Below are 21,148 nucleotides of genomic sequence, written 5' to 3' on the forward strand. Positions count from 1 at the left end.
AAAAAGCACACTAGCCAATCAGAGGACCCGCCCACCAATGAAACGAAACATGGAGTAGTAAATTAGTTTTTGGTGATAGGAACAGAAAACAAGAAATTGAGCTTAATTTCCGATTTTAATTTTTTCCCCCAAAAACGAAAAAATGACTTGTTTCTGGTTTCTTCTTGTGTCAATTATTCCCAGAAAACAAACTGATAAAACGTACCTTGGTCTAATTGGGTGGATAACTGCTCTAATTGAAGTGCCAAGAAGTGTTCTGGTTCAGGTTAATAACCAGAACCAGAATTCAGCCAGGGAACCTGCACGTGCGTTAGAGGGGCTGTTGCTCTAACTGCAAAAAAGGGCACTGCCCACCCTGATTTTAGGTATCACCTGTCAGCATGTATCTGAATGTTGTAAAATATGATCATTAAACTAACCACAAATGTATTTTAAATTTAAACCAAATTTTAATCATCATCGCTAATACTCAGACATTACCACCCTTATATGTACCTGTCTGATGTGTCTCCTGTTGTTCACCATCCACTCCCTCACTGTCTGGTCTGGAGCCTTGTGGTTGTGCCTCATCTTTAATTTAATTATAAGAATCAGAATTAAGAATACTAATGTCCACAGCATTTTCCATTCAAAATTTCTTGGATATGGTATATCTAATATCTAAAATAGCATGTACTTTATACTGTATATACTTTGCCAGTTCAACAGTTCTAATCATTTGAATTATAAACATCTGACCGAAATCATCAACTTTCATCCCTCAATGCAAGAAATGCACTAAAACAATCACATTTGAAGATGGCATAGGTGGCATCGTAGAGCCATTTTGCAACGGCCATGTCCAGGACCCATAAAATATCAATTTTTTAACTGGGTCTGATGCGTGTGTTAATTGACATGAGTTTTTGGGCATGTTTAAACCACCATTTTCGGGGACCGAGAAGAAGAAAAATTCCTACAGATACAATAGTAATAATAATAATAATAATAATTAAAGATTCAGGCCCTCGCACCCGCGCCGCAGTCGGTGGGTGTCTTTGTCGATGTCTTGCAACCGGGCCTTCATTGAACATTGTGTGATGGGGTTAAACAACACATCGTGTGTACACTATGTGGCAATAGAGAAATCCCATCAAGTATATGTCATGTTGTAGTGTATGATGTGGAGACCACACCCTGTAAATGTCATGTTTTCTTTAGTCATTTAGCAGACGCTTTTATCCAAAGCGACTTACAAGGGAGAATTCATACACCGTTGGCACAGCAACGGGAGCAATTTGGGGTTAAGTGTCTTGCCCAAGGACACATGACATGTGGACTGGAGGAGCCGGGAATCGAACCGCCAATCTTCCAATTGGAGGAAGATTGGCGGACGACCGCTGTACCTCCTGAGCCACAGCCGTCCCTCATGTAAATCGTATGATGTTTTTTCATTCAGGCTGACTTCCTGTGTCCAGTATGTGGCACTATGGATATGACACAGTATTAATGCATAGATGTTTTCAGGGCGGGACCTTCTACATGCGTGACCAATTTGGTGTAGATCGGACAATGTATATAGGAGTTATGAGGACTTCCTGCTTCATGGCGAAGCACTGACATTGTCTGCACTGCCACGCCCACCAGGTATAACGGAGGCGAAAGATTTTGTTAACGTTTGATCAACAAGGTCTGAGGATGATACTGACTGAATTTGAAGTCTGTGGAGTCAAATCTGTAGGAGGAGTTTGTTAAAGTGCGAGGCGTGGAAATGGGGAAAACGATGGAGAATCACAACTTTGAATCAAAATGGCCGACTTCCTGTTGGACTTAGGGTATGGGTCCAAGAGGCTTTTTTTGTGCATCTGGTAATGATACACATGTATACCGTTGTTTATGTATGTGCATGTAGGAGGCGGGGGCTTCAATTTTGAAATCTTCCAGGGGGCGCTGCGGAGCCATTTTGTCACCTAAAAGTCCCAGATCCATATCAGAAGTCAATATTCGTGATTCTTGATGAATGCACTAAATTTGGAGTTTGTCAATACGTACCAAATGGGAAAAGGCATTAGGGGCGCTACTGAGCTGTTGTGCCACACCCAGGGGCAGTAGTGGTATCAAATTAAAGGACTCATTGGTTTGAACCTTTGAAACTTTAACGTTTATCTTGTGACCGAATATTTACAACTGTGGCCAAAAAAGTGGTTGCAGTTTAAAGCGTAATCAGGCATGACATTACGTGATTATAGGCAACACTATATTAGTTTTACTATGTTTATATTTGTTTGGTGTCTATGTTTGGAAGCTAGACTGTAATTAACACGATTTGTGGATAAAATAAAGAAATGATCTCTTTTGCAATTATCCTTATGACTTGGAATTATGTTTTACTTGTTCTGTGTCAGCGATTCCAACCAATAGTCTTTTTTTTTTTTTTTTTTACCAGTTTTAATACAATTAAAGGGCATATACATGCCATATAATGCAGTTTTCCATTTGCCAAAAAATGATTCTAGCTCCTATCTTGTGATTGAATGGTTGTTTCTGCCTCAAAATGACTTCATATCACTCATCAGATTGTATTATAATAATAGATTGTATATATTTAGAAGATTATACCATAACCAGTACTTTTCACTAGTTCAAAGTGCAATTCATAAAGTGCTGTTTTTTACTTGCCAAAAATTGATTCCAGCTCCAAATGTTGGACTGTAAGGGTTTTTCTGCCACAAAATGACTTCATATCACTCATCAGTTATAATTTGAAGATTATACCATAACCAGTACTCTTTACCTGTTGAAAACAGAGTAAAGGGCCAATGCAACACATAAAATCCAGTTTTTTCTTGTCAAAAATTGATTCCTGCTCCTAATGGTAAAAAATGGCCTGTACTTATATAGCGCCTTTCTAGTCTTTTCGACCACTCAAAGCGCTTTACAATACATTTCATTCACCCCATTCACACACATTCATACACTGATGGCAGGAGCTACCACACAGGGTGCCAACCTGCACATCAGGGGAAGCTAATCATTCATACACATTCATACACCGTTGGCACAGCAACAGGAGCAATTAGGGGTTAAGTGTCTTGCCCAAGAACACATGACATGTGGACTGGAGGAGCCGGGAATCGAACCGCCAATCTTCCAATTGGTGGACGACCGCTCTACCTCCTGAGCCACAGCTGCCCCTAATGTTAGAATTAAAGGGTATAAACGTGGCACAAACAGTAGGGAAATGTGTGTTTGGTAGAGTATTTATTTGTTGTAACAATGCTTCTTGGCAATAAATTTTTATACCGTTGGAAAGCCTGTTTATTTCCCTTTTAAATGGTGCCTCATTTGTAAGGAACATGCATTTGTGGGATGAGCGGCAGAGCTGACTATGTCGGTTGCACCCATGAAAAATGTGTCAAATCAACAGGTAAAGAGTACTGGTTAAGGTATAATCTTCAAATTATAACTCTGATGAGTGATATGAAGTCATTTTGAGGCAGAAAACCCCTTTCATTAACAAATTAAGAGCTGGAATCAATTTTTGGCAAGTAAAAAACTGCATTTTATGCGTTGCATTGGCCCTTTACACAGTTTTCAACAGGTAAAGAGTACTGGTTATGGTATAATATTCAAATCATAATTGTGGTGAGTGAATTGAAGTCATTTTGAGGGAGAAAACCATTCAGTCCCAAATGTCTTTATTGCATACATAAGCCAGACATAAATCATGGTAATTATAGTCTATTTAAAAAGGATATCAGACATAACAAACACACAAACATAAAAATAACATTATTGACTATAATCACGTTAATATAATGCCTGATTAACAGCAAACATGTTTATGGATGCAAATTCTGTTATCGTCTTACACATTCATACCATCACTATTAGCTCGGACATACAGTTAGTGTATTTGTTCGTGAAGTATATATTAATTGGTAGATTCTTGATGTGTTGATGAAGAAGGAAACCACCGCTGACACGTCTCACTTGTATATTTTAAAGGTTTTATTACAAAAGAGAACAGTGTCAAGACATCCAATTTTGAAAGAGTCCCCTTGTGCCAATCTGAGTCTGTCTTCTTCAGCTGTAGTTGCCCCTTATATAGTTTCTTATCTCTAAAACAAACATCTTCTAAACAACTGATCAGTCAGATAAAGACCCTGACCTGACTTTTCACCTTTAACCTAAGCACAACATCTGTTTCAAATCTACCAGGACACCAAGAGAAGGCCCAGATTTCACATAACAAAGGACAAAGACAGGTTAGATACCACATTTGTAATGGCTGTATGATCCAGATGTAAGAAGCTGCAGAGGCATAAACTCTGCCTTTCAGCTTTTAACAGGCTGCGCGCGCTCCCGCAGATGGAAATCACTTTTTGGCAGGCGGTCACTTTTTGGTACGACAACGGCAGCGGGTCGTTAAAAGCTCTGTGTGTTTAGGACAGACTCCGGTGTTGCAGTTAACTGGTGACTTTCTCACATTACATTACATTAGGAGAGGTGAATGAGTCCTCTGAACAGGAAGGGGCCATCCCCAAACTGTTCACACAAGGTTGGGAGCATGGAATTGTCTAAAATCTCTTGGTATGCTGAAGCATTCAGAGTTCCTTTCACTGAAACTAAAGGGCCAAGCCCAGCTCCTGAAAAACAACCCCTCACCATAATCCCCCCTCCACCAAACTTTACACTTGGCACAATGCAGTCAGTACCGGTCTCCTGGCAACTGCCAAACCCAGACTCGTCCATCAGATCGCCAGATGGTGAAGCACGATTCGTCACTCCAGAGAACGTGTCTCCACTGGTCTAGAGTCCAGTGGCGGCGTGCTTTACACCACTGCATCAGACGCTTTGCATTGCACTTGGTGATGTATGGCTTGGATGCAGCTGCCATGGAAACCCATTCCATGAAGCTCTCTATGCACTGTTCTTGGGCTAATCTGAAGGCCACGTGAAGTTTGGAGGTCTGTAGCGATTGACTCTGCAGAAAGTTGGCGACCTCTGCGCACTATGCGCCTCAGCATCCACTGACCCCGTTCTGTCATTTTACGTGGCCTACCACTTCGTGGCTGAGTTGCTGTCATTCCTAATCGCTTCCACTTTGTTATAATACCACTGACAGTTGACTGTGGAATATTTAGGAGCAAGGAAATTTCACAACTGGACTTGTTGCACAGGTGGCATCCTATCACAGTACCACGATGGAATTCACTGAGCTCCTGAGAGCGAAACATTCTTTCACAAATGTTTGTAGAAACAGTCTGCGTGCCTTGGTGCTTGATTTTATACACCTATGGCCATGGAAGTGATTGGAACGATTGGATGCATGAGTTAATACTTTTGGAGTATTGTGTATTTTAAAAGGATTAAACTACAATCAAAGGCTTTTTATGAGAAAGTCACCAGTTAAACCGTAACACCGGTTCTCCGGTACTCTGCTGTTACTGCAGTCGGTCTCACAGCAATTTATTATTGTAAATGTACCGATCGTATTGGTGAAATGGTAAGTTTTGTAAGTAATCAGCCCGATAAGTTAGCACACAGCCTGTGTTATTAGGTTTATATCAAGCCGTGTTTTTCTGTTGTTTAACAGCATTATTGCAGAGCCGACATTGGGAAAGCTTCCACTGTAGTGTTGATTATTTAGTGAGGATGCAGACTGAGGTTTGTGTGGCTCGACCTGTGTAATCCATATGTGCATAGACTGATTATTGCTTCTTCTTTTTAGCCATGAGGGTCCACACCCCTCCACCTCTAGTGAGAGGCAGAGGAAGAAGCATCACTTGACGGCCCCTGCACAATACTGGATGTCCATCAAGTGGAACACGGTCAGACCGGTCAGTATTCAGGATCTGAATTAAAATTAGGTTTCAGCCCACATTGTGAAATGTATGTCCCAATATGAATATAGAATTATGTAACTGAAACTAAGCTGTAATGCAACTTTGATACGTTCTGTATTACTTGTGACATTTGCTACAAATTTACACAGTGTTATTATATACAATGAGAAGACTCAAAAGTCACAGCTTACAGTTTTCCTAACTATGTACACAATCCATTCATGAGACTATACAAGACAAATACCAGAAGATATAGTTTATATGCTCACTCTGAAGACTGAGAAAATATTTCATCTGGCCACATTCAGATCTTCAGGCTTGCATTCTCCACAAGAAAGTGACTGGCAGAGGAACACCCACATGAAGGACACTGATGACCCCAGAAGGCTTGGCCTGCTTCTCACTGTACCAGCACCAACCAAAGTCAGGAAAGGTCTTTATAGGTAACACCTTTCTTTTTTCTTGGGCTTAATGAAACAAGACCTGACATCAATTAACACACAGACTTTGTCTACATCATTCTGTGCTGAAGAACGAGTCCACAGAACTAAACACGTTTTAAATAATTGCAATTTTTTTCCTCAGCACCAGCTTTCCAGAAAGACTGAGGAGCAGCAATGCCACTCAGCGTTGGAGTGGATTTAATTGTGCGTACAATGTGTGATTATATTTACATAACATTTTATAAATGAGGCCCCTCCACTTTTTGAAATAAGAAAGACACGTTTGTGGCAAGCATGTGAGCATTTTTGCAATGCTTGTCACATCTGTCTTAGTCACAGCACATAGGAGTAAGAACTAATGTAAAATTAGAAGTATTCATTCATATCTGTAATGTTAACATTAGTCTCAGCTTTGCATTATTATTAAAGTGAGAATTACTGCAGGCTTGATACTAGTACTAACTAGTAATTACTTCAATCTTTATATTATTTCCATTGTTATTGTCTTTGTATTATCATTCTTCTTATTGCTTTTATTTTAGTCATGTACCACGTACAGCTATTAGTTCTAAGAAATAGTTCACTCATCACTACTCTAACTTTGGGTTAGGGCTTTTTCAGTAACTCAATTTGATTAAAATACCATCTTTTCAGTCCCTTTTGGTCCCAGTGTGGATATAACTACTGTTTCCTCAGTTAGTAAATTATAGAAATGTACAATACAACTTTTAATGACTTATAATGTTGTCTTTCTTTCATCCACTCTAATTTGATACCTTTACTGATTGATGTGGTGTTTTTACAAAACATATTACAACAGTATTTTTCATGAACAATTCAACTTTATTTTACATAACAGCAGTCAACATAGTAAAGCATGTAGTTTTACATTTTGCATGTTTTAGTTCGTTATATTCATTGCCTAGATCGTTGAAAATACAAACCTCAGTCTGAGCCCTTTCATTTTTATTTTATAAACTTATCATTTTGAAAGACCAGCTGTTGTAGTATGACCATGATGACACTGCTGATGTGTGTAGTGACTTTCGAGGGTCTATACTGTATAACAGTGGAGTTATTGATTAATATTGAAGTTATTAATGATTAATATCAATAAAAATTTACCAAAATAATACAAAAGCATATTTTTCCCAAACAGCTGTTTTAGTATGACCAAGACGAGACTGCTGATGTGTGTAGTGATTTTGGAGTGGAGTTATTGATCATTAATTGCAATAAAAATTCACCAAAATAATAAAAAAAGAATATATTTCCAAAACAGCTATTGTAGTATGACCATGGGGATACTGCTGATGTGTGTAGTGATTTTGGAGACTCTATAATGTATAATAGTGGAGTTATTGATCATTAATTGCAAAAAGAATTCACCAAAATAATACAAAAGCATATATTTCCAAAACAGCTGTTGTAGTATGACCATGAGGAGACTGCTGATGTGTGTAGTGATTTTGGTGTCATTATATTGTATACCAGAGCAGTTATTGATTTTTGTTTGCAGCATCGTCCTCCTGTATTGTTAGGTTTCGCTCTTAGGACCAAATAAGCAGGACACAGCCACGGATGCCAACTCAGTGCAAACAGAGTTTATTTGGGGTTAGAGCGTAGATGGAGTGGATGTGGGAGAGTGGGACCTGGGACCAGGAACAGGATTCAACGGCTGGCTGGGCGTAGCAGGAGAGCGACCAGGAAGGTAAGGTGGATCACATGGGTAAACGGACGATCTGGCGATGAATGGGATGAAGAACCGGTCTTAAATACTGCAGTAGCTTGTTGAGATGATGAGGTGATTGAGGCCAGGTGTGAAGAACCAGCAAGGGAGGAACCAGGGAGGTTACACACACACAGAGAGACAAACACAAAGGGGAGGGGAGAGAATGCAGATTCCTAACAGGTATTGCAATTTGCAGACGGTCCCTGCGCACTCGTGTCACTGTTATCCGTCCAGATCGGAGGATATGGAGTTAGATTTGTTTCATAATGATGTGTGTGTGCAGATCGACAATCTGTGTGTAAATGTGTAATCTGTAAATATAAACACCTTCCACAAATACAAAAAAAAGATTTGTATACTCACAAAAATATTTTGCAAATATAAAACGGATCTGCAAATACACAAACAAATTCCAGAAATAAAAAAAAAATCTGTGAATACATTAAATGAATTTACAAATAAATGTAAAGAATTTGTGAATATCTTCCTAACATTTACAACATTCAAACAGGCATTTGTGAACTCAGTTTTTCTGAATCCAAAAAACATTTGTGGATCTCAGTTCTACGCTTGTGGATTTGCTTTTTACACACACGGAGTTTTGAAACAAACTTTCCGCCGGTCCGAACGAAAATCCACTCGTATCACTCTGCCATTTTCGGGTTAAGGTTTTTTTTTTTATGATCAGCGATAAGTGACGTGCATTCATGGTTTCATGTTAATGTCATACAGTGATTATTAGTGTGTGTTTATTTGTTCTATGTATTTAATCTAGCACACACTTTCGTATACATTTCTGTTTGAGTATGAAATGCGTGCTCTCACACGCGCTGCATTTATAGTCACACAAACACACACGTGCAGTCACTCTCTAGTGCACGCTCTTGCTTGCTCACTCCAGATTCCAGGAGATGGGATCTTATTTGCGGGCGTCAGGGAGCCGCTATCAATATGAAGGAGAGTTGGGATGTCTGTAACAATGACTGTAACGATGTGAGCATCTGCACTTGAACTATAGCGTCCCGTAAACAGCTGTGTCAAGCACGAGCTGCGCGCTCCAGCTGTTTGCAATTAATTACTGATGAGCTGTTACTGCTGTACGATGTACAGAGAAAGAAAAAGAAAAGCAGAAAGGTTCACATGCAGGTGGTGATTCAGTGTGTTGAACAGATGTATTTCAGACACTAGTTGCTGTGATGTTTCAGTATTTACAGACCAAACTGACCCGCAGCACATGTTGAAGCGTGGTGTGAAACAGTGCACCGCTGCAGCAGTGACACACGTTGTGAGCACAGATCCGCTTACAAAGATCTACTAACTTTGTTGTTTTTTTTTACATTATAATAGAGAACAAAGTTCCAGCATCTTTGTAATAATAAGGACCTGTCTAAATAAATCTCCTCTGGGTGTCATCCTGCTCCAGTTTACAGCGCATCAGTCCGTGGTGAGAGAGGAGCAAAGCCACAAAATAAATACATAAGTCAGCTTCCAAAATTAAAACGTTGATAGCAGCATTCTGATATAATATGCATTTTTATTTTGATGCACTGATGCACTGTGGTCTCCGTTTTGACATTTCCTCCCAATGCAATATGTTTTAAATGAGTTACTGAAAGCAGTGTTTTGAAAATGGGATCCATACATAATTCCTAAACCCTTGTTGTAAATAATGGGAAAATATATTTAAAATGTTCTTCCATGTGGCCTACAGTATATGGATGTTTTTGTATTTTGTATCATAATTTAACTTAAGGTTTTAACTTATTGTTGATTATGGCACACTCATTAACAAGAAAATTAAAACTGGCACTCTATGTCAAAAAGGTTGCCTACCCCTGCTGTATGACATTAGCATGAAACCATGAATGCACGTCACTTAACGCTGATTATTTAAAAAAGAATAAAAAGAAAAGGTCATAGAAAGACTGCGTGCTCTTACTTTGAAATGCAGAAATTACGTCATCGGTTGCTATCCGAAAATGGCAGAGTAATACGAGTGGATTTTCGTTCGGACCGGCGGAAAGTTTGTTTCAAAACTCCGTGTGTAAAAAGCAAATCCACAAGCGTAGAACTGAGACAGCTCTCTCCATTGTTTTGAATGTGGGCTGCAGTATCCTTTCTCAACACTTGTTGTCAAAATTACATAATTAACCTTTAACTGAAATAAAGACTAAAACTGAAACTAGCAGTGAAAAATTATTTAGTTAATTGAAAAAAATAGAAAAAAAGTGTAAAAAAAAACCGACAACTAAATCAAAACTACAATGAACAATGCAAAACTAACTAAAACTAAACTGAATTGCAGATAAAATCAGCTTAGTTTTAGTTTTCTTTTCATTTTCTCCATTTTTACTGTATTGTTCAGTTTGACTTCTTGAAATAACGGGCTGGTACCAGTAGGGAGATCACAAACACAGCAAATGTTACCTCAGTGTTATTATTTCATCCTTTTCAGTTTCTACTAATCAAGGCTTTCCTCCTAATACATGAAAAACTAATAGTAAAACTAAAACTAAATAAAAACTAAACTAAAACTACTTAATCATGTGTTAAACTAACTAAAACTAAACTGAAATAAAAAAGCAAACTGAAAAACTAAATAAAAATAAAAACTAATACATTTCAAAACTATAATAACCCTGCTACACATTCATTAGGGCCTTTCCTAATTCCTGAGGGTCCAAGAGGGCCTTCGCGCCGAGTCAGTTCTCGGCTCTAATAAACATTACGAATAGAATTGGTCTAATAATAATAATAATAATAATAATAATTAAAGCTGCAGGCAGCGATGAACAGGGCCCTTGCCCCCCCGTCCTGCCCCGAAACTCGCCGCGACGCATCTACAAGGTCATAAGATGACACAGAGTGAAAATGAAGTCAATTAAATCTGTAGGAGTTTTTTAAAGTATGTGGCATAATCGAAAATTTTAATCAAAATGCTACCCTTAAAGATTACAAATGTAACTGTTTTACCGTAGTTCAAATGGTTTATGAGTTATTCCTGGCCCTGTCACTTCCCTTTGAGTATCTGTTTGTTGATTTCCCTCCCGTTTCATCTCTCCAAGGAACAAGCTCCTGCTAATTCCTGTTGTCCTTGATCTCATCTTTAAGCTATCTTAACTGCTATAAAAGGTGCCTGCTCATCAGGTGGAGTTTCTAATTCTCACTTTGTTAATAGTACTTGCTTAAATGTAATTACAAATAAGAATTTAATAAATCATGAAATGACTCAAAACACAAAGCTGTGAAACAATGTAATTTAATCATTTTAATGGTTAAAAAAATACTTCTTTGCACTGAGACAACAATAAGTCCCTGTTTGCTGAGCAAACAAGGGAAGAAAACAATGATGGCCACCAAATGATGACAGGTGGAGCAAGATGAGATGAGGTAAATGTTTTTGAGGAAAGAAAACAAAAAAGGCACAATTTACAATCAATCATGCCCCAATTTCACAATAATAATTATAATAACAACAACAACAACAACAACAATAATATTATTAATAATAATAATAATAATAATATATCAGTACAACTAAAAAAATCTGAAAATTTGCAACAACAAAAAATACAGACCAATTATATAATACAAGGCAAATCTTGCCTGTTAGGCTTCTCCTGTGTGCTCTACCCTAATCACGCTTGTGTACAGGTTGGATACCTGTTGATACTGTACAGATAGTAGTTCTGCAGTTTACAGGGACTTCCACATACTATCTGACCACCAGACATGACACACAGAGTTTGGAGGGCCCAATGCAATCATCATGGCAGAACGCACCACAGCCTTGGCACATGATCATGGCTTTGAGACGGCATGAGCACTTGAGCGCCACCTCCTCAGCTGTACTGTCAGTAAATGCCTGGATGCTGAGGGTGGTCTGGCCAGAGGCCAAGCGGGGGCGTAGCTGGAGCATGCTGTCCGCCATGCTCCGGGAGAAACCACTGTTGTCCATAACTGATACATTAGCTGTGTAGCTTACTCCTCCCACACCCTGCTTGGGAAGCTTTCCATACAGTTGGAAGGGAAGGGAGGAGGCAGAGGAAGGGGAGCCAGATGAGTATGGAGCTTTGCTGTGCTCCTTCTTTGCCATCCTGGCAAAACTCATATCCATGTTGAGGAGTCCCTCCATTGCTCCTCCACTAAGGTAGCTGTCAACAGAGCTCCCAGGCTCCCTTTTAGTAACACTCATGGGTACGGTTGAGGACAATTTGGCAAGAGCTTGGCAAGAGGGCCTTGCACTGATTTCATTCTTGACACTGGAAGCAGGAGATGGTTGCTGTTGGTGACAGTGGGCAAGCTGAGACTTTGGTGCCCGCCAGTTGATCTTAATCGTAGGCATCACTTCTGTGGCACAGGGGTCTGTATGGGAAGGAGAGGGGCCATTAGGCATGCTCCTGTGGGTTGGCTGGGGCCTGTCTGGAGTAGCCCCTTGTGAGGGCTGAGGACCAGGAGACTCTTTGATAACTGCTGACTCCACAGCGGTCTGAGAGGTAAGGTCTGATTTACTTCTGGAGGATGCAGAACTAGAGGAGGATGAGGATGGCGGCAGAGAGGTGATGACTGGGACAGCCCCAGGAGGCTGCTGAGACTGGTACTGTGCTGCGTCTGGGGCCTCCATCAAACAGGAAACTGGGCAGCTTGTCGGAGACTTGCTGTGGCTCTGAGACATTGCAGTCATTTCTGGGCTTCGAGATTGGGCCAAAACCTCAGGCCTGTTGCGAGGCCCTGGGGTCCTTGACACTGCTGGTCTAATTTGGGGTCCTGGTAATCGGCTGATTTCAAGCCTATTTGCAGAGTGTGAAGGTAGAACTTTCTCCAGGGGCAGGCTGCCCTGTAGTAGCTGGGTGACCAAAGGGTTATTGGCCTCCACACTGGACACTGGTCTGGCTGAGATGGGCAGTCTCTTGGAGGAAGCTGTTGGGGAGGTCACAGAAGGCTTCAAACCTCCACGACAATCCTCTTCAGCAGAGCTCTGTCTGGAAGCTCTGCAATCATCTCCAGGTTCCAGTTTGACCACAACATTGGTGTCCCTGAGTGCCTGTACATGGGCTGTGGAGAGAGACTGGTGGTCCTTGGAATGCTGAGGTTGAGGCATGCTGTTGGGGAAGCACGGCTGAATGACAGTCTGACCGTGGCGGCTGGACACGTGGGCCTGGATGACTGGCTGCTGGTTTTGAGGTGGAGGACTGCAGATGACCAGCTGGCCGTTTCTTTGGGTGCTCAGTTGGGGGCACCAGTCCTGGTCAGGCTGCTGCTGCTGATCCTCCTGGCTTTCATTTTCACAGTCTGAAGCTGTTTCCGTGGAGTCACTATGTGTCCCAGCCTCATCATCTTTCTCTTGACTCGAGGATTCTACTTGTTGAGGTGAGGAAGCATCTGTTTGCTGTCTTGCTGGAGCTGAGTGAGAGAGTACCTCTTGGAGGTCTAGATGGTGGGACCCATGCTGGATAACACCACCTGGTCCAGCCTCTTTCCCTTGTTCCTTTTCTGTGGGCTGACAGGAGCTGACCAGTGTCTGAATAACATCCACACCTTGAGCCCCAAACCTGGGAAAGGAATCTGGGATGGAGGTTAAGGCCAGTGGTGGTTTTTCACATCCCTGTTCTGCCCTCTCAGGCACCTGGCTTCGCCTAGCTGGCTGGGTGGCTATGGACTCTGATACAATGTCAGGTTGTGGAGAGGATAAGTTGGCTTCCTTGTCTGTAAGCCCATTACAGGAGTTCTGGGCACTGGCTGAGGATGCTTCTATTTCTTCTTTAGCCTTTGCCCCGCTACCTGCCTCATTCTGAGAAGGGCTTGGGGTCTGTGAGGGCTCCAAGGAAATGGAGGTTGAGGTAGTGGACAGGGAAGGTGATGGCTGGGGTGTAGCCTCTACATTGAGAAGCTGTAATTGTGTTCCAGACGAATTAGTGCCTGAAGACGATCCCTGCTCTGCCATCCCGACCCCCCCCCTTCTTCCTCCTCCTCCTCCTCCTCCTCCTCCTCCTCCTCCTCCTCCGGGCTCGATAGGTCCTGGATGCTCTCGCGCTCGTCGTCCATTGCTGCTATCCGGTATCCCAGCAGGAGGCCGCAACCCGATCCCTGTCGTCCCTGCCCCGTCGCCAGAGGCTGCAACAGCAGCAGCGGCCTCGCGCTGGGCCCTGGCTTGCTGGGCGCGGGCTTTGATGTCCGCCAGGGTGCGCGCGCCCCCCGTCCCTGACCGCCGTGAGCCCTCTCCGGGGGGCACGATCCGGGGACAGATCTGGTAGGTAGGGTGCCCTTTGACCCAGGGTGGTTTGATTCTGGACAGTTGAATCTGGGGTAGAGATACAAGAACACTTACTCAAGCTTTATATGGGAACATCTACTTTAATAACAGGCAAATTAGTTTGTGCATAAATCTACAGAAAAAAGGGGCCTCAAACCTTTTAGATTAAGAATGGAAACTCTTACCCGGATTGGCGGCACCTTGGGCTCTTCTGTTGTCGGCTGCGGCTTCTCTGAACGGACACTGTCAATTGTGGTACGAAAGGACTGACGATTGTCAAGCCGTGGCCTCTTTTCGGGGAAGCTGGAGAAGGCCTGAGCCTCATCTGGCCTTCTCTTCTGCTCCTTGACCTGGGTGCTAGGAACAGGAGTAGTGGCTGGGCTGGCTGAGGGGCTGCTCTCACGGCTGCTTGTGGCAGTACCCCCTGTGATGGAAGTGACCACAGAGGCGGTGTCATCCAGGGGATCAACGGCTACTGCAGCACTGGAGGACGCTGAGGAGGATGAAGACGAATCCAGGACTGCGGCAAAAGTTCCCTGTCCTTCAGAAGGTGAGGAGGCAGGTGAGGAGGCAGAAGAAGAAGAGGAGGAGGAGGATGAAGGGGATGAGGTGGAGACCAACACTGGTGTAACCTCCTCAGGGAGAAGGCGGGTCGTAACTTCGGGCTCTTCGTTTGCGCTAGTGGAGGTTGGGCTGGGGCTGGGGCTGGGGCTGGGGCTGGGGCTGGGAGTGGGTGTGGGTGTGGGTGTGGGTGTGGGTGTGGGGTCTGGCAATGTGACTGGTTCCGGAATAGGCGAGGACTTTGGCTCAATGGAGGCACTCTCTGCTGGTAGCTCCATGCCACACTCTGCCTGCAGAACCACCTCACCTTGAATCACTGTGTTGTCAGCAATGGGAGAGCCAACAGAAACTGCTGAGGTGTTCAGAGAAGCACTTGCCTCGGCTGCTTCTGAAGACTGCAGGGCTGGGGGAGTGGCCTTGCAGAGGTTCCGGCGGGCCCTACGACGCAGGTCAGCTCGGGTGCGTCTCCTCATCCTGCCATCTCTCCTCCGCCGACCCACACTCCGTCTCTTGGGGGCACCAGTTGCCACCACAGCCACATCACTGTCCATCACACTTGCTGCAACATCACTGGCTTCACTCATGGTGAGCTTTAGGGACTCCTCTCGTGTTAGGCCAGACCTACAGGTACACAAACTATGTTTCAGCACAATGTGGAAACACTGACATTTATCATATTCACACAGTGGCTATAACTGATGCAAATGATACTACAGTTGTCTGACACTACATAGAGGACAGCAGAGAAGATGGAAATAAATGACATCCAGTCAAAAATCATTATTTACAAGTTTTACTAAATAATGCTGTTGATATTTGCCATCACTAATGTTGATGGTGAATGGTGAACTAATAAGTGTTAACTGGAAATGAATCACCTTAATATGATTATTTTTAAAACACCTGAAGTGGCTGTTTTGTAAATCAGTTCAGATTTGGAAGAAATGAGTTGGTTCTTACTTTTGCCCATGGTACTCTTCAAAAAACTTTTCCTTCCATGCCTCTACCTTCTTCTCTTTCTCCATTTCCTGCCGGAAACGCACCTGCATCTCATGGGTGAACTCACCTAAACAGGTCAAACACACATGAATGTTTAAAAGGGAAGCTCTGCAACTGAATTTTTTGAAATTGTATACCAGTAACTTTAGTTAAATTCTAAGGTCCCTGAATGGACTGATTCACCAAGTCCATGCACACATAGTTTAAGTTGTGTCTCTTGGTTTCATTCACACTACTAAGAGAATATACTAGAGCACATTGTTGACTTTCAGCATAGATCTCACTGTTATTTATGATTTCCTGACCTTATTCATCACAACCTTCTCACTACATTTTGCTGCTGTTATGACTAGCTCCTTTCCCACCATTTCCTACATGCCCATCAGGTCTCATCTAATGTGAATGTTTTAAGCCTGGTGGGAGTCTCTTGTCCAAGAATGAGGAAACGCTTACCTTCTGCCAGCCTTTCTTTCCAGCTCTGGGAGGCATGGGTGAAGAACTCATTGTTGAGGGCAGAACTACTCAGTCTGGCCATACCATCAGGTCCAATCTGCATGGAGAGAGGATATACTATAGTTAGATAAACCAGAAACCTAGATGTACCAATATCTTCTAGGTGGACAAATTCTAGTTGTGATTTTTAATCCTATACATCCCTAGATTATATTTTGATGTAATAACCTTGCTGCCCAGCTGTTCTTTTAGTGGTTATCCCCTCTTAAAATATGGAGTGCTGTCACTAAAAACTGGGAAATCATCTTTCTTTCATTAAATCCTCTCCCTGGGGTGTGTCTGAACTACTGACTATTGGTATAACATGTAGAAATTAGTTCAACAAACATGTCTAGATATAATATACTATATATAAGTATATGTTAACTAAATTGGCACTCTCAGTTAAAAACATTTTATTTACATCATTGTGCATGAACAGCTGCATTTAAAATGTGTCAATTTGAGCACATATTAGGAAAATGCAATTGTTCCCTCAAAGACACTGTGCCACCCATGACTACAGTAGGTCAACATCAACATTATCATCCACATATGAGTCTGTCAGCTACGACAGACTCTTCCTCACTGCATTAGTTAGCACAGGTTTGTGAACTTAAGACCATTGTTGAGACACACACACGCACACGCACACGATTTACAGCTGCCCCTCATCATCTGTGGTCCACCCATGGTCCCTGGGGCGTGGTGCAAATGTTTAAAGAGGCCATCTCCAGATTGCAGCCTGATAGTTAGCACGAATGGCAAGCATGAAGAGGAGACAGTGGAAGCTAGCTGGACTAAAGCTCCCCACGTCTGCTGCAGAAGCTGGTACTGAAGAAGGTTGACATCTGTAGTGTGTGTAGATGGTACATACATACATACATTCAGCATGTGATTTCCTGCTGGTTCTTGAAGAGCTCATTAGAGGCATCCCAAGCATGGCTGGTTTCGGGGGTGCATGATGCAGGACTTTGGCTAGGGTAGATTCTGTCAGCGACATAAATGTCTTATTATCTCCTTTAATTTTTTGTACCAAGCTCTTTCCATCGAGGATGGTCATTGATTGGTCACTTTCTCCAACTCTCTGGCAAGAACTGCCTTGTTTGTCTTGCGGAGAGGTATGTCCCAATTAGGTAGGGCCCATGGCAGTGGTCCGAGGGGAAAATCCAATACATCACTTGTGTAGCACTCCTCTGGGCCACCAGAACCATGTGGCAAAACAGTTTGCATCTGCCTTCAGAACTACTTCCTTGGCTTTCTCTTGCTACACAGCTTCTTTCGGATCTCTGAGAATGTTTTCAGCTTCTTCTTTGTCATCTTATCATGGAACTTTGTAGTTGGTGGGGTTGTCTCGAAACTTTAATGTTTGAAGGCTTGATATGCTTGCTATCCTATCTTCTGGGCATTCAGCAGGTCATTGGCCACTGCAACAATTAGAGTTGACAAGCTTACAAACCAACTGGTCTAGGCTGAGTGGATTCACCCAGCAAATTTCCAGGATATCAACAATGGACTGTACATCAGATTCATCGCTTCTGATTCTGGGAAGCTGTGAGTCTGGGTGATTGAGCGGAGAATTGCCTCATCCTACAAATCTTCTTTAGCTGCCTCAGGTAGGCACTGCGGTAGTGTGATGTCAAGTAGTAGTAGTTGGAGACAGCCTCAGCCCGTGTTGGTGCTGAATGCCCCATCCTGATAACAATGTATCTGAACTTATCATGCTTCCAAACAGTGTCCTGGACCACTGTGACATAATTGTGGGCCTGGATATTGAAGTCCAGTTGCTCATGGTCTGAGCTTCTAAGGCAGACATTCAAACAAGCAACCAGGCAAGGTTCATTGCCTTTGCATCCTGGACCCATATGGTAGTGTTGGCATCTACACTTGGGGTTTTTGGTGGTCCCAATCTCTGACCAGATTGTAGGTGGCTAACATTAGTGCTTTGAGGCTGTTACTCCTATTCTTTGACTTGGTGACTGTAGGCATGTTCCTTTGAGGTACAGATTCAAAGCCTTTGCTTGGACAGCTATGCCATTTACTTGGTGAGAGGTTCCTGCTCCACTAGCTGGTCTTTATTGTCATAATCCAGGGTGGTGAAGACAGTTAGATACATTTTTGCTGGTAGTGGTATGTCATCCCTTGACGTTTCCATCTTATGCAGACACAGTACTGTGTCAATTGCTTTACCCCCATGCCTTGACATAACTTTTGTTATGATTTGGAGTAGAGGTGAAACGGTTCATTAAAAAAAAATCTGTCCCATTCGGTACACATGTCAGAGTTCTGGGCAATTGTGTATTGTTCGGTTCATGACACGTGCAACGTAAGCCTTGCCAGTAACCCATTGAAGTTTTTGGGTTTTTTTTCATTTGGCACGAGGCGGGGGCATTACATTACTATCTGTGGGACCTATGGAGCATGGAGGCTTTTGCTCCGTGCCAAGCTTTCCAACAGTACAAACACTGGCAGCTACTGGCCCAAGCGAGCGCTCACCATCTCCAGACAGATTTATTATTGCAAAGCACTGCCAAACTACAAAAAAACATAAATGTTAGGGTACACAAACGTGTGGGCCCATCTCTGAACGAAAATATTTCTACAAAGTAAATATCTATAGCCTTTTATTATAAACATGGTGGTTGATCTGTTACGAATGATCCAATTTTATGTTGACGTGTGACCTTGATCTCCTAAGGAGATTATTAGGGCCCAAGCACTGACTGGTGCGAAGGCCCTATTGTTTCTGAGCTGATTCTTATTAGGGCCCGAGCGTTAACCAGCGCGAAGCCCTATTGTATCCATAAGGATTGTTATTAGGGCCTGAGTGCTGACGAGCGCGAAGGCCCTATTGTAACTGAAGGAATTATTAGGGCCCGAGCACTAAGAGGCGCGAAGGCCCTATTGTCCCTGTAAGGATTATTGGGGTCCGAGCGCTAACAGGTGCGAAGGCCCAATTGTTTTCGAAGGGATTATTATTAGGGCCCAAGCGCAGACAGGCGACTTGTAACCTATACAAATATATAGGTGTTTCTAATTTTTACAAAGTTTACTTCTATACCTATTTCTGTGTCATCATGATGAACACTTGGTTCTCACATGTTAGTTTCTAAATATTGCAGTAGTTTATGAAGACAAGCAGTCATCCAGATTCATTTGTGGTCTTACTGTGCCATCTAGTGGAGACAACGTGTATTGATCCAGGATACCAGATCAGCAAAAAGGTGCCTCAGCTTACTGTTTCTAGTTCCAGTTTATTGACAGTATTATTACTATGTTCTTAGACCACACTCCACACATGGAGATTAAAGGCTGTAAATCAAACTACTGTCTCCGTCACCCTTGATCACATGCCTGTAGTGGCTGTAATTCTGCATTTAAGAACTCTGCTATTTCCAACCTTTGGAACAATCAGATTTACATGAGCTCCACATGGTGTGTGTTTTGCACATTGTACACGTGACTTATGAGTGGTGGCTGTGCATGTCACTAAGCGGCTGTCTTCTAGCTTCACATTGTGAACACAGGCAGTGACAATTAACACCATCAAACAATGTTCAATTAAAGGTGCAGGAGCAAAGACATCTTACATGCGTGATGTGACAGCCCTATGACTTCAACACGCACCGACATGCCCATATGGCTGTTACGGTTGGGGGTGCCACTGGGGGGTTCTTGGGCCCGTTGACGCTGCTTTGCAGCTTTCTAGTTATTATTATTATTGTTATTGTTGTTATCATCATCATTCCACGTGCCACAGGCAGATCTGAGCAGCATCTTTTATCCTGCAATGTGCTTATTGAAATAGGCTATATAATGTTATAAACTTGCTATACAAGTTTTATTTTAGAGTTGGCTTGTTGTATTTTAGCAATGCGAGTCAAATTGGTCCATCTGATCAGGAGATGTGCAGCGGCTGTAAATCAATCAATGCGCATATAAAGAAAATAACTGATGCAGAAAAACAAAGTAGCACAGGACATTTCTAGTAAACTTCACCAAACGAATGAATGTATTACGGTGCATGCATGCATTCTGGTCTACGTGAAAGGTCTTTATATTGATAATTAAAATTATTGATAATTTCCTCCGTCAGTTAGGGCCGGTCAGATGGGAATCCCTCCTGATGACGTGTTTCTCCGAACATGTAAATAGGCCACACTATATCCGAGCTGATTAAAGATGCATTCCAGTTCTGTGTTTCCTGTCAAGGACTTGACAGCAAATGGCAGGAGTAGGTGGTTTGGTGGCTTGACTAGGGTTAAATAGAATAGAATATCTTTTATTGTCATTGTACAACAGGTGTCACAATGAGATTGGTACGGGGTCTCTTCCCGTGGTGCAATAAAAGTCAAAATAAAAATAAACGTATATATTATACATAAAAACAATGAAATACTTCAAAAGCTATTTACACACACACACACACACACACACACACACACACACACACACACACACACACACACACACACACACACACACAGTCTATTGCACTTATGCCTATGTAACCCGAGGTAGGTGTTGAATACTGTACTGTATACAAGGTGCTGAGTAGAGGTGCTGGGGGTGGGGGTGGGTGGTTAACTAAGCCACAGGTGACTGCAAAGACCAAGGCTGTGTTCGAAACCGCATACTTTCCTACTACTCGTACTAACTCTGACTTCATTTGAAGTATGTAGTGTGTTTCAACTGCGTAGTATGCGATTTAGAGTATGCGAGAAGTTCCCGGATGGTTTATTAGATTCGCCAGAATGCAGAGTATGCATCAAGACCTGATTACTCATACTCAAATTACCCAAGATGCAACGTAACTTCTGAAAAAAACCAAAATACAAAC

At 42.5% G+C, this 21,148-nt stretch overlaps 1 protein-coding gene across 3 annotated transcripts in view; it reads right to left on the reverse strand.

The window, feature by feature from the left end:
* Positions 1 to 11,287: 11,287 nt before the first annotated feature.
* asxl1 (ASXL transcriptional regulator 1) overlaps positions 11,288 to 21,148 on the reverse strand; it is a 41,769-nt gene continuing 31,908 nt past the window's right edge. For all 3 annotated transcript variants that reach the window (XM_062427896.1, XM_062427897.1, XM_062427898.1), the window contains 4 exons: positions 16,270 to 16,366; positions 15,778 to 15,883; positions 14,442 to 15,438; positions 11,288 to 14,304 (listed from right to left, as the gene is read on the reverse strand). In XM_062427896.1, the coding sequence (XP_062283880.1) occupies positions 11,719 to 14,304; positions 14,442 to 15,438; positions 15,778 to 15,883; positions 16,270 to 16,366 (3,786 nt within the window). In that variant the 3' untranslated portion in view covers positions 11,288 to 11,718. The remainder of the gene's footprint in view (positions 14,305 to 14,441; positions 15,439 to 15,777; positions 15,884 to 16,269; positions 16,367 to 21,148) is intronic.

The sequence above is a fragment of the Scomber scombrus genome, chromosome 10 (genome assembly GCF_963691925.1).
Source record: "Scomber scombrus chromosome 10, fScoSco1.1, whole genome shotgun sequence".
Taxonomy (NCBI): domain Eukaryota; kingdom Metazoa; phylum Chordata; class Actinopteri; order Scombriformes; family Scombridae; genus Scomber; species Scomber scombrus.